Here is a 12,244-nt window from a genome sequence, read left to right on the forward strand (position 1 = left end):
AACTGTACTCACACTGTACCATTGTTCGTTTCGCATTAGATGGACGATGATTTTGTAAGGTGTACATGGAAATGTAATGCTTATATTCATTAAACCCTGGCAGATTAAAATGTTGAAATTATTTTCATTTCCCATAAGTTTCTGTCTTATAGAAAGTAAGACTAGAAAATATTAAAAGGAATAGGGAAAATGTTATTTTATTTGTCACAACAAATACTGCATGACCAAACCCTTCTGAAAATTATACACAAATTGTAGCAAGACAGAAATAAATACCTTATATAAGCCCACTTCTACTTATCATTAAAAAATGTCTTCATATCGGGCAATACCGATTTTGATATTGATATATTGTGCATTCCTAAAAAGGAATTTCATTTAATCGGGTTTTATTTACATTTTAATAGAACATTAAATGGTAGAAATGATTTATATCTTTAATTTATACCCTTTTCTTTGATGCCTCCACAGATTTTATCAGATTCCACTCATAAGAACGATGATGGTAAAAAATTAAATATGAAGCCCAAATCTGACCTGAATGAATATGAATTCAGCTCATCTAGAGATTTTTTTTTTTTTACAAGTTTATAGCCTGAGTTTAATATACGAATAATAAGTATGGACAATACTCTAAAAATAGAGTAAACTGTCAAACTGCAGAAAAAAGCGGAATATGCAAAATTTCTAAAATGGCATCGATGGGACCTGTTTTTCAGTTGCACAGTGGTTTATGACCTTGTTTGGCACTGTTTGGCCATCTCCCCCACCGTAGTTCTAGCAGCCTCTGTATCTGCTGTGGTTGGGCCGAACGATAGAAGATGTTTGTGTCTGTGTAGCGGCGTCCGGGAATGGTTAAACATGTCTCTGAATGGAGGAGGATGCAGAGGCTTCTACTTCAACACCGTGCTGTCTCTGGCTCGGTCGCTCGCGACTCACCAGCACGCGCCGTTAGACAAGGTAACGACCCGGCTAGCTGGTACTGATAGGCTAGTCACAACCCTTTACACTGAATTTGACATTGACGTCCTGAACTTCGCTGTTCTCTCTTTACCGGGTGTGTTCCTGTGGGTCGGAACTGACTTTAAGTTTCTCTGGTAGTTTGGAGGTTTATTGTTATTTGGAGGTTTAACGTAGCTACGCAGTGGGTTTTAGTGTCGGTTGGCTGTTTTTAGCCCGCAGTTAATCTGCTCAGGATGGAACTGAATGAGCTCTGTCTGATTTCTGCCGCTTCTTCCTCTATTTCGCTCTCCTTTAACTTCCAATGTGCGTCATGGACATAATGCAAGAAACTCTGTACAAAACAAACAGAAAATCTCTTAAGACCAATAAAACGTTCAGGACATTCTAAAGAGCATTCTAAAGAGACAAAAAGAAAGAATCACATTTACAAAGTTCTTCTGTTTAAAATTAAATTGCAATGCACTCCGTTCGATTAGGTTTGACAATCGGATTTATTTTAATAGTAAATACTATAATTACATCAAACATCCTGAGCATGCACAGCGTGGAGGGCGACTGTAGACAGGAAGAAACCTTGAAAGGAGCCAAACCCAGGAAGAGCAGACTGCAGTGTTCATGAAAACACTCTGGTTTGAAGTTACAGTCTGACCTTTTTGATAAGCAGCAATGGATTTATATTAAATAATTCATCCATCCAAGTGTTAATCAATTATTCAATCCATGTGTCTTGTCCTGTGGTTGAACTACTGTTTAAATGTTTAATCAATGTTCTGTTTCAGGCTCTCTCTCTTTTAAATATAACGCAGCACTCCTCCCTCTAACTTGTGTTTATTCTGTTTATCTCCTATGCCATCTTCATACTACTATATAAACGGTTTAATACTTTTTGTTGTTGCAGTGATGACAACAATAATCTCCCTTCTGATCAAATTTCAATTCAATTTTGATTTCCTTCAAACACATAGAGAACAAGAGTAAACATAATTAATCCCCCAAATGAATTTACACTTGGGAAGAAGTACAGACTTATTTAGTCCTACCTCCTCTCCAAGACTTCACAATAATTTGTTCTTCTGTTGCCTTATTTTAAATGCTACAATAATAAATTCAGCAGGACTTGAGCAATTATCCTTTTGCTTACTCCGTTAATTTTTTTATGTGACAAGGTAGGACTAAACAACACACATTTCCATTGATATACTACTATATAAACTTATTGTTGCTTTTTGTTGAAATTAGACTTCCTATCGTTACACACACATACCCCCAACACCTTCCAACCATATATGGACAAATTCATATACAATTGTTTGTGTTCCTGTATTGTATGTATTGCATTTACACATACATACCTGCACACCTACTAACACATACATGCATATAAATATTAATTAGCCATACCAAAGAAAGTGTGAGTTGTAAAGTTAATAATATGTTATACATACACTTTATTACTTGTAATTTATCCATCTGTACCCGTTTATCTGTACAAGCAGCCAGAGGTTGAGCTGGTTGGAGGAGAGATTTCAGAATTGGGAAGTTTTGAACAGGAAGCACCTAATGTGATGAAAGGGCCGTTTCAATAACAATACAGCTGTACTTCATGGTGTTTTTACGATTAATGATCAGCCGGGTTTGTTTCTGCTTTTTTCTGGGTGTTTGAACTTTGATTTGAGAGAAATTGTTTGACTCACTGAGAAGGTTACAACACAGTAGGAAGCAGATCAGGAAGTCACAATAAAACAGCGATTATTATACAGTTAGTCAGTAAAGTCAGTCATTTTCATAGGGCTTTTAAAAGTACAACAGTTTTGTTTCCTTCAGGGGTTTTTTGCACACTATGTTAAGTTGAATAACTTTTGTTCTAACAAGTCATTTTAATTAAATAAAAAAAAAAGTAGCATGTTGCATAACTTTTGCTAGATGATCCTCACAGAGACTTTCTCCCATAGGAAAACTTTGAAGTTCACAAACAAGCATTTGTAATCACTCTTATATATTTGCTGGCAAATGTTCAAACAAGATCAATCCATGAGATCAAACTCTTAGCCACAATAAACAGATAAACCAAATTATTATGGTAATATTTTTTGTAGAAAGCTGTGTTGTTTTTATATCATTTTCCACTAATATTCCACAAATATCGACATCCCATAGAAGAAAATTAATCCATTTTCTTTTTGTAGATGTTTTTTTATTTTCCTCATTTAAATTGTGGTTCTAGGGTAGATATTTCTCTGAAATTATAAGTTTTATTTTTTTAATGGGGACATTTGTGGCTGAAGTTTTTTTATTCTGCTGACCTCAGGGTAGAAATGGCTATTTGAGTTGTAACAAGAGGTTTTTGGCTTGGTTCCTAAAAGGCGTTTATCCCAACCCAATCATTAAGACTAATGGAGTTAAAGTATCCCTGCAGGGAAGGTCATGTCAACAGTAAATGTGTTAGTTACAGGTTCTCCTAACAATGTATTATATAAATAGGACATCAGTCACACAAAGAAGTGTAATTTGTATTAAAGTGCTCACAGTAACTGCAGGCATCATATTTTCAAATGCATTGATGTTTATTGATGCTTCCATTGAACAAACAGTGGAGAAAATAATAAAACTATACAGATAGTTTTGGAGTGTTTTAAACATTCATTGGAAATTATCGTCCCAGCAATAAATATAAATTTTTATCATGATAGGAAGTTTATCACGATAAATAATAAGAGGTAAGATAAATGCCCACTCCTGTACATAAATGCTTTTTTTTTTTTAAATCACAATACATTGATTTTACTGTGGCATCATTTATTAAACTATACATTTTCAAAACGGCTCTAAAATGACACATTTCTGAATTTAAGTCAATGCTCTCTTCAGCATTTGCCTTGGTTGCCTTCTAATTCATATAGTTGAACAAAAAAGTCTGTTTTATTAACCCTTGTTGTTGTTCTGCAGGTGCAGAAGCTGCACTGCATGTGCCCTGTGGACTTCAGAGGCGTCTTCCAGCTTGACGAGAGGAGGCGGGATGCTGTGACTGCTCTTGGGATTTTCCTGGTGGAGTCCAACCTACAGGTAAATCCCGTTCCTGCCGCTTCGTCATGCGCTCACGCCAACGTTCACGACTTGCTAAACACGACGATCTTGTGTTGCAGCACAAAGACGTCATCGTCCCCTACCTTCTTGGGCTACTCAAAGGGCTTCCCAAGGTTCAGTGGATTGAGGAGAGCTCTGAATGCAAAGGGCGGGGTCAGTATCACTGTGGTGCTCAGGTCAAGTCTTGAAGATGTCACTGCAAGGTTTTAATCTCTGTTTTCGTCTCGTCCTACAGACGCTCTTCCAGTCGCAGAAAACTTCAGCTTTTGTCTTGTGACGCTGCTCTCAGATGTTGCTCAGAGAGATGAGAACTTTAGAGGACAGGTGTGTGCTTCCTATTTACTCATCCGGATTCACAGACACATAGTGTTTAGTGAGTGCATTACTAGAGTAGCTGTGGATAGATGCAGATTTGAAATAAAATCACAATGCCTTGGTTTTTAACCCCTTATTGCCTATATTTATTTCATATTATATAATAAAAAATAACAGAATCGTGGTTTTGTTGTCTGGCAGATACTAAATTAAATAAAGATTCTCTTTATTTATACCCAACACAAATTTATAGTGTGATGCAAATTAGTGATGTTGGGCATAATAGTAATTGAATGCATTTTCAATGTCAGATATGTAGATTCTTTCATTGATGCTGCTATGGCTAAACAGGAATACAGCATCTGTTTTTGTAATATCACTCTGGTCAATCATCACAGAGTTTGAAATGCAATCTAATGCTGTAAAATCACAGCTAGTGGTGTCTTTATTTATTAGGTTTATTCGATAGGGACAGACACAGCATAAGATAATTTGATGTGTGTCATTCACGCTCTGACCACTAGATGTGAAGTGCTTCCAATAAAATCCTAGGTATGTGTAGAATATTCATCAGTAGGCGTCTCTGCAGCCTTTAGACACAAAACAGTTTGAGGTGATTTTGTGGTAATAGTCCAAAAATGGTTAAGAGTTTAGAATGAAAAGATTGAACGGCAAGTAAGTGTGTTTGTGAATAAACAAGCTACACTTTTAGGCTATATTTGTATTAAAAGATTTATGAAATAGAACAAAACAACATGTGACTTATTTAAATTATATGGAGATCCTCAGAGATATAGACTTGTGTATGTTTTTCTTTCTCTTTCGGCCTTTATCCTTTCTTTGAGTCAACTTTTCCAAAAATTCAGTTGAGTTTTTTGATATGCTGATGATACATAGATGACCTACTGAATGTTATCGTTTCTCCTAGAATGGTTGGCTGGTCACACCCTTCATATAATCCTACATGACAACAACAACGCTCTAAAAATGCAAATGTCCCAATACGCTAAGGTCAAAGAAAAACTGAATTTTGTCCTGTTGTTGTCGAACTCTTGATGCACTGTGACACCGTAAGGGCCTGGAAAATCAATGCTGATTAAAAAAACATCTGTTCCCTTGTCTGAAGATAGAACTATACAGATATGATATACATGAGATTTAATGACTTTTGCGCTACGTCCTCATGAACTAGCTGAAAAGCCAGCCATGTATTTCAGATCCTGGAGGCGCTCATGGACATCATGCAGGTCCTTCAAGACATCTGCAAAAATCCAGATGCTCACGATAAAGGTACTAACCCAACACCCTTTACAGTTTCTCCATGTTTCCCCTAGTTATTCCAGATAATCTTATCCTTTGCGTCCATTTCGTCTCGCAGGATACCTGTGCAGGTACACTGTGCCCAGCCTGCTGGGTGTGGCCAGGGCGTTTGGCCGATACAGTAACACGGACGAGCCGCTGCTGTCCAAGCTGTTCCCCCGACCCGCTGCCCCGTTGCTCTCTGCAGGTGACTGCGGCGATGCGGCCCGACGGCGCTCCTTCAACGACTTCCGCTCCATCCTGCCGAGCTCTCTGCTCACGGTGTGTCAGGGAGACTCTCTGAAACGTAAAACCTCCTCTGTGTCCAGCGTTTCACAACAGGTATCGGCGGCTCCAGAGTGGAACAGGCAAGACGACTTGGGACTCGTGTTAAAATAAGAATCACCGTGTGTCTGTTTTGTAGGCAAGTCCAGAGAGAACGGGACTGACGCCCAGCTCTCCTGCCGATCCGTCTGCGCAGTACTTTGAAGGTAAACAGCCCGTGCAGTGCCATGATCGTCTCCACTGATCATATTATTCACAATTTGACAATTTTTAAAAATAAATTAACTTAATGGAAACAGGGCAATTTCGAAATTGGTTTATTTAGCAAATCTGCAGAGGAAACATTTTTTCTGCGTCACACGAGTCGCATGATCAACAACCAGTTGATGCCGCTGGAACAAACCAAGAAGAAGAAGACAGGAAGTGGTTGGACTATGATTATGTGGTGTGTTTACTTATTGCATGACCAAACTTATTCACATGTGATTTTAATTGCATTTCTTATTTAATGAAAGCATCACAATTGCAAAATTGTGTTGTTTGACATTAGTGGGATACTAACAAAGTTTTGCACACATTTATAATGGAAACGCTCCAGGAAGCATAATATAAACAGAGTATGTTCACATTTCCAAATGTTTATTTTTACTTACATTTCCATTGAAAATGTGCGTACATTTTTGTCAGCATTCCATTAATGTTGCAAAAAATACAATTTGGCAAATGTGTTGTTTCAATTAGATAAGAAATAAAATGAAAATCACACGTGAATAAGCTTGTTAATGCAAAAAATCATTAGCAGCTACCTATGCAGCGTTTTAGAGAAATTGTAATCTGTGATTTTACAGAGGAGCTGTGAATTCAACATGTTAGAATGACACACAACTTTACATGAGCTGTGTGACGCTGTGAGAACTCTGGTGGAGCCAGCTGCACGCTGTCTGAAAAACACAAAACAGTATTCCTCCGACCACTTCCTGTCGTCTTCTTCATTGTTTTCAGCAGTAGCAGCATCCGGCTGTTGATCAAGTGACTCATGTGATGCAAAGAAAATGTTTCCAATGCAGTTTTATAAAATACATCCATTTCAATGCAGTCGAAAAACCACCTCATCCCAGTACACAAACTTCTTACAATTGTTTTTTATAATTGTTGTGATTCCATTAATTTTCCATTCATTTTCTTAATTTCAAGTTACACAATACGTTGACTAATTCACCACTTTTTTCCCAAAAGAACCTCCTTTCCCCTTCAAAGCATTCTTTTTCTTCCCCCAGGCTCCTACCTCCCTGATGGCAGCGCCGTGGACCCCGATTATTATTTCTCCACCATCAGCTCCAGCTTCTCTGTCTCTCCTCTTTTCACTGGGAGCAGCTCCGGAGAGTTCCAGGTCCCTCTGGAGATGCTCAGGCAGCTCCTTCACATGGTTAGCGCTAACTCCACTCAACACTTTCACCACTAATCACAGCACAGTGCAAAACTGAAATCTGTTCTGTCTTCAGTCTTTGTAGTTACACTATTACCTCAGTAATGCAAACAGAAAATAGTTCATATCTTCTGCCATTAGTTTATTGTTAAAATAAACATTGTTTGCTTGTTTTGATCAGGTTGAGCAATTTGTTTCCGAGTCGTTTTTGAAGTCACTGGATGGCATCCTAGCAGAATACCAGGAAGTAAGACTCTTACACCAAGTTTGTTCTCTTTTCTGTGAAGATGTCATTAGATTAGCACCACTGTTGCCAACTTATCAACTCTGTTGCCTTATTTACCAACTTATCAGACTAAAAAATATCTGTAGGCCAAAATCATAGTCAGACCAGAAAACTGCAATCTGTGCACCCGTACTTGTAACAGTTATTACTTACTGATGCTGTTCTCTTCATAGAGCAATCCAGAAATTCATCTTTACTACAAGACCTTCAGTGACCCGTTATATGTGGCCATATTTAAAATGCTGAGAGACACTCTGTACAATCTGAAAGGTGAGGAAACCGCTCTTGACGTTCTTCAAATCTTTTAGAAAAACTATGTCTAACAGTTAGTCATAGTTTCCCTAATAAATAAATATATTCTTCATGGTTCAGACCTTCAGACCGACTATGTGAAGGAGGTTCATGACTTCGTCCTGGAGCAGTTCAGCAGCAGCCAGTCAGAGCTGCAGAGGATTCTTCATGACGTGGAGTACCTTCAGAGCGAATTGAGCCCGCTCAAACTGCGTTGCCAGGCCAACGCTGCTTGTGTTGACCTCATGGTTTGGGCTGTCACAGAGGAACAGGGTGAGACTTGGATCATTTGATCCAGTCTAACAAAATGTAATTTGATTTTTCTCATGACTTGAAAGCTGTTTTGTTTTTTTTACCAGGCGCTGAGAACCTTTGCACCAAACTGTCAGAGAAGCTGCAGTCGAAGACTTCTAGTAAAGTTATCATCGCCCACATGCCCCTCCTCATATGCTGCTTACAGGTGAGAAAAAAAAATGAGAGAAGTAAATTCTAAAATATGTTTTCATTGTTACAAAGCACTTAGAGTTTAATTGACTTTCATCTTTTGTTTGGTGAATTCTCAGCAATTACAGGAGAGCTTAGTCTGGCAAAGTATGCAATTTGATTTCATTAGTTTCCAAATCTGCAAAAGAATTGAAAAATAAAAACTGACTTGGGGGAGGGGGAATCTGAATTTGCAGATTTTTTGTTCCATTGACAATTTTGGTCCATGTGACAAAAACTTTTGGGCATTCCTAACCTAAAAGAAAAAATTATTTAAAGGTGCAATATTATGTAAAATTAACTTTTTTTGAGCTTCACATCGTGTTCTAATGTTCTCAGTTCCTTCAGACTAGCCAGCAACAATTAGTAAACACTGATGGAACTTCCCATCTGCTGATCTCATTATAGGAGCTACTTCTCAGTGCAACATAGGTAAAAACGTTGTTAAAGGGTTAATGGAGGAGCCATTTTGTGGTGACTTCCTGATGGCGGAGTTTCAGAAATGAGTTTCTTAAAGAGACAGAGGCTCAATTTCAAGGCGTTATATTATGAAGTAAAAAACTTCTTTTTTTAAGTCATCCTTGAGATATATATTGCATTTTTACAACAACTCAAGGTAATGTAGTTACTTAATCATCCTATAAAACAGTATTATGAGCCTGGAAAACACACAGTACTGCCTTTTTAAATGATGGCCTTCATCTTTGCTTTGGCACATCAAATTTTGAGTTTTTGTCGAACCTGATGATTATTTTAGTTTATCTGAGTTACAAAGAGATGAACATGCATGCATGCAACCTAACATTCTCTGCTTCTCTATGTGAACCATTCATTGTAATTCAATACAATCCGCCTATCCTAGTGAAAGCAGGAGTGCAGTGAACTAACATGATGTTGGTGTAACATTTAATCTGTTTAGCATATTGGTACGCTGCAAATTAGCAGATCACTTGGAGACTCCTATTGGGACTTCAGGTTTTCTATTTCTTTATCCTGACCTTCTATCCCAGCTCTGACTTCATTTGGTGACAAAAGCGTCACTGAGCTGCCACCATAGCTACACTGTTACTTCCTGACTGCATGAAATCAGTGGAAAGTGGTTCAAAGCTGGATGCCTAGCAGCTGTTAGCTGTTGTGTTTGTGTGCAGGGTTTGGGTCGTCTGTGCGAGCGCTTTCCTGTCGTGGCGCACTCCGTCACCACGTCTCTCAGAGACTTCCTGGTGGTGCCCTCTCCTGTTCTGGTGAAGCTCTACAAATATCACAGCCAGTGCGCTCCAGGTAACAATGTTGCTCCCAAGTGGACAAGTTGTCCTCCTCAGATAGAGGGGATGCATGTAGCATTATCATAAATGTCTCGTATTTAAGTCACAGACAACAAATAGTAAAAATACCCAATTTTTTTAATTCTATGAGATGAACCAACAAAAAGTGGCACATTATTATAAAGGGGAAGGAAAAGTGTAGCATGCAGCTCCTTGTACTGTTGTCTCTACTATTGCCATAATACGTAACTGAATTTCATTTTACTCCTTTATCATTTTTAAAAAATACATTTTTAAAGGGTTTTAGCAGAATAATGTCACTATTTTATTTTTATTTCTAGCAGCTAATGCCGTAGCATTACCAAAAGCACTTAGCAACATGGTGTTTAGCAGAAGCTAATGCTGAGACTACAACCCTTGAGCACCAGTTTAATTTTGACATAATTTACATCCTATGTGATGCTCTTATATGATGTATTTATGTTTAAATCTTGTTCTCAACTTTCCATGTTTTATTTTCTTCTTGTATGTGTCTTGTTAAAAATAAAGTTATTGGGGGGGTGAAGGAAACATGAGAGAAAACAGAGCTGCAGCATAACAGTCTTCACCCATATCAAAATAAGAGCATGAATATAAACATCTGATTACCTGAAGAACTCTTACTAGTCGATGACCAAATGTCGAACTTTATTCAACTGAACGCAAAACAGCCAACTAAAGAGGCCATTTGGAATTGGTTTGGAAACTTTAATTCAGGGGACGCTAACTGCGCTAAACGTTTTCAGTTAGGAAAAGCGCTAAACACAAACCTAGCTCATCTGTTAGCGGATTAGTGGAAATGTACCCACCACTGATCTAATACAGTGTGTCTTACAAAATAACTGTCTTTTCAAGGAGGAAGTGACATCAAGATCCATGTGACCAATGAACATTCTCAGTCAACCATCAGCACCAATGCAAGCAAGAAGAGCCAGCCGTCCATGTACGAACAGCTGCGGGACATCTCCATCGATAACATATGCAGGTGAGTTAGAGTGGAAAAAAACCATTCAACCTTTCATCTTAAAATCTCCTCAAAAAGGCTTGATGTCTCTCCATATTTGAGGAAATTCTGAAAAAAATAAAGTCCACTCTTCTTTTAATTGCTTTATTTTTATTTAGTTTGTAGGGTTTCATTAAAGTATTTGCATGCAAACTCTGTTTTAAATCCAGACTAGAATGTTTTCCTTTTATGTTTTCACAATGTAAAGCACTTTGAACTGCCATGTTGCTGAACCTGCTATGCAAATAAACTTGCTTGGTTTTTAATTTTTACCAAGAAATTACCTAGCAGAGATTTTTTCAGGGTAGATTTCTATCTGCTTTTGTTTCATTTGGTTTTGGTTCCAGGGAGTAAAAATAAAAGGAGGAGGAAAAACTATTCCAGAAAACTGCACAAGGTCCTAATATGTATTTTAATGTACCAGGCCAGTAGAAAGGATCATGTAGCAAAACAGTTAGCATAACAGGAAGTTATGATTTTTTTATTCCAAGTTCCAAAGAAGGATTCCCTCTTTGCTCTCTCCAGGTGCCTGAAAGCTGGCCTCACGATGGATAACGTCATCGTGGAGGCTTTCCTCGCCAGTCTGTCCAACCGTCTCTACATCTACCAGGAAAATGACAAGTAAGCCAGATCCAGAAAAAAAATCACCCACCTAGTTGTGCTGAAACGGAGTGTTTAAAGTCCTTTCCTCCCTTACCAGGGATGCTCACCTGATCCCGGACCACACCATCAGAGCTCTGGGCCACATCGCCGTGGCGCTGCGCGACACGCCCAGGGTGATGGAGCCCATCCTGCAGATCCTGCAGCAGAAGTTCTGCCAGCCGCCTTCGCAGCTCGACGTCCTCATCATAGATCAGCTGGGCTGCATGGTGATCACAGGCAATGTGAGAGCTGACAGGTTCTTTTCTCACCTCCAGTCGCAGAGAAACTGCTGATTCACCGCCGCGAACCGTGATGTTAATTATTCAAATAAATGGATTTTTGCACATAACCAAAAAAAATGTAAAAGTGAGTCATCACTTTAAAAATTGACATTTGTAGGAAGTCAATTAGTCGCTCTTGTTTCTCTTTTAGCAATACATCTACCAGGAAGTGTGGAATTTGTTCCAGCAGATCAGTGTCAAAGCGAGCTCCATGGTTTACTCCACCAAAGACTACAAAGACCACGGTTACAGGTGAGGGGAACCTTGGCACAAGTTTACATCATAGCTCTGATGGTTATATGCAGGACAGTTAGTTTTTCTTCCATTATGCAACGCAGGAATATTCTCACGTTTCCCCTGATGACCACAAATTTTAATGCATTTATGGGGGATTTCATGTGATTGACCAACACAGAAATGTGAAATGGAAAGAGAAGGACACACAGTTTTAAGCATTTTTACATCTGAAAATCTGTGGTGTGCATCTGTAAATAGTAAAGTCCAGTGCAACCAACGGCTTTAAGATGTCACTTAATATAGAGGTGCAGACATTTCCTTGGTTTTGGGTGATCGGCCGATACATGT

General features: G+C 38.5%; 1 protein-coding gene across 2 annotated transcripts in view; it reads left to right on the forward strand.

The window, feature by feature from the left end:
• The first annotated feature begins 745 nt into the window (after positions 1-745).
• The window catches only part of pi4kaa (phosphatidylinositol 4-kinase, catalytic, alpha a), a 29,730-nt gene continuing 18,231 nt past the window's right edge, over positions 746-12,244 (forward strand). For both annotated transcript variants that reach the window (XM_016663664.1, XM_007577278.2), the window contains exons 1-17: positions 746-960; positions 3,910-4,026; positions 4,107-4,200; positions 4,283-4,371; positions 5,580-5,652; positions 5,741-6,003; positions 6,086-6,152; positions 7,224-7,372; positions 7,554-7,619; positions 7,832-7,928; positions 8,031-8,222; positions 8,309-8,409; positions 9,581-9,710; positions 10,589-10,718; positions 11,262-11,357; positions 11,437-11,620; positions 11,811-11,911. In XM_016663664.1, the coding sequence (XP_016519150.1) occupies positions 862-960; positions 3,910-4,026; positions 4,107-4,200; positions 4,283-4,371; positions 5,580-5,652; positions 5,741-6,003; positions 6,086-6,152; positions 7,224-7,372; positions 7,554-7,619; positions 7,832-7,928; positions 8,031-8,222; positions 8,309-8,409; positions 9,581-9,710; positions 10,589-10,718; positions 11,262-11,357; positions 11,437-11,620; positions 11,811-11,911 (2,048 nt within the window). In that variant the 5' untranslated portion in view covers positions 746-861. The remainder of the gene's footprint in view (positions 961-3,909; positions 4,027-4,106; positions 4,201-4,282; positions 4,372-5,579; positions 5,653-5,740; positions 6,004-6,085; positions 6,153-7,223; positions 7,373-7,553; positions 7,620-7,831; positions 7,929-8,030; positions 8,223-8,308; positions 8,410-9,580; positions 9,711-10,588; positions 10,719-11,261; positions 11,358-11,436; positions 11,621-11,810; positions 11,912-12,244) is intronic.

Source organism: Poecilia formosa, unplaced genomic scaffold, assembly GCF_000485575.1.
Source record: "Poecilia formosa unplaced genomic scaffold, Poecilia_formosa-5.1.2 Scaffold436, whole genome shotgun sequence".
Lineage (NCBI taxonomy): Eukaryota > Metazoa > Chordata > Actinopteri > Cyprinodontiformes > Poeciliidae > Poecilia > Poecilia formosa.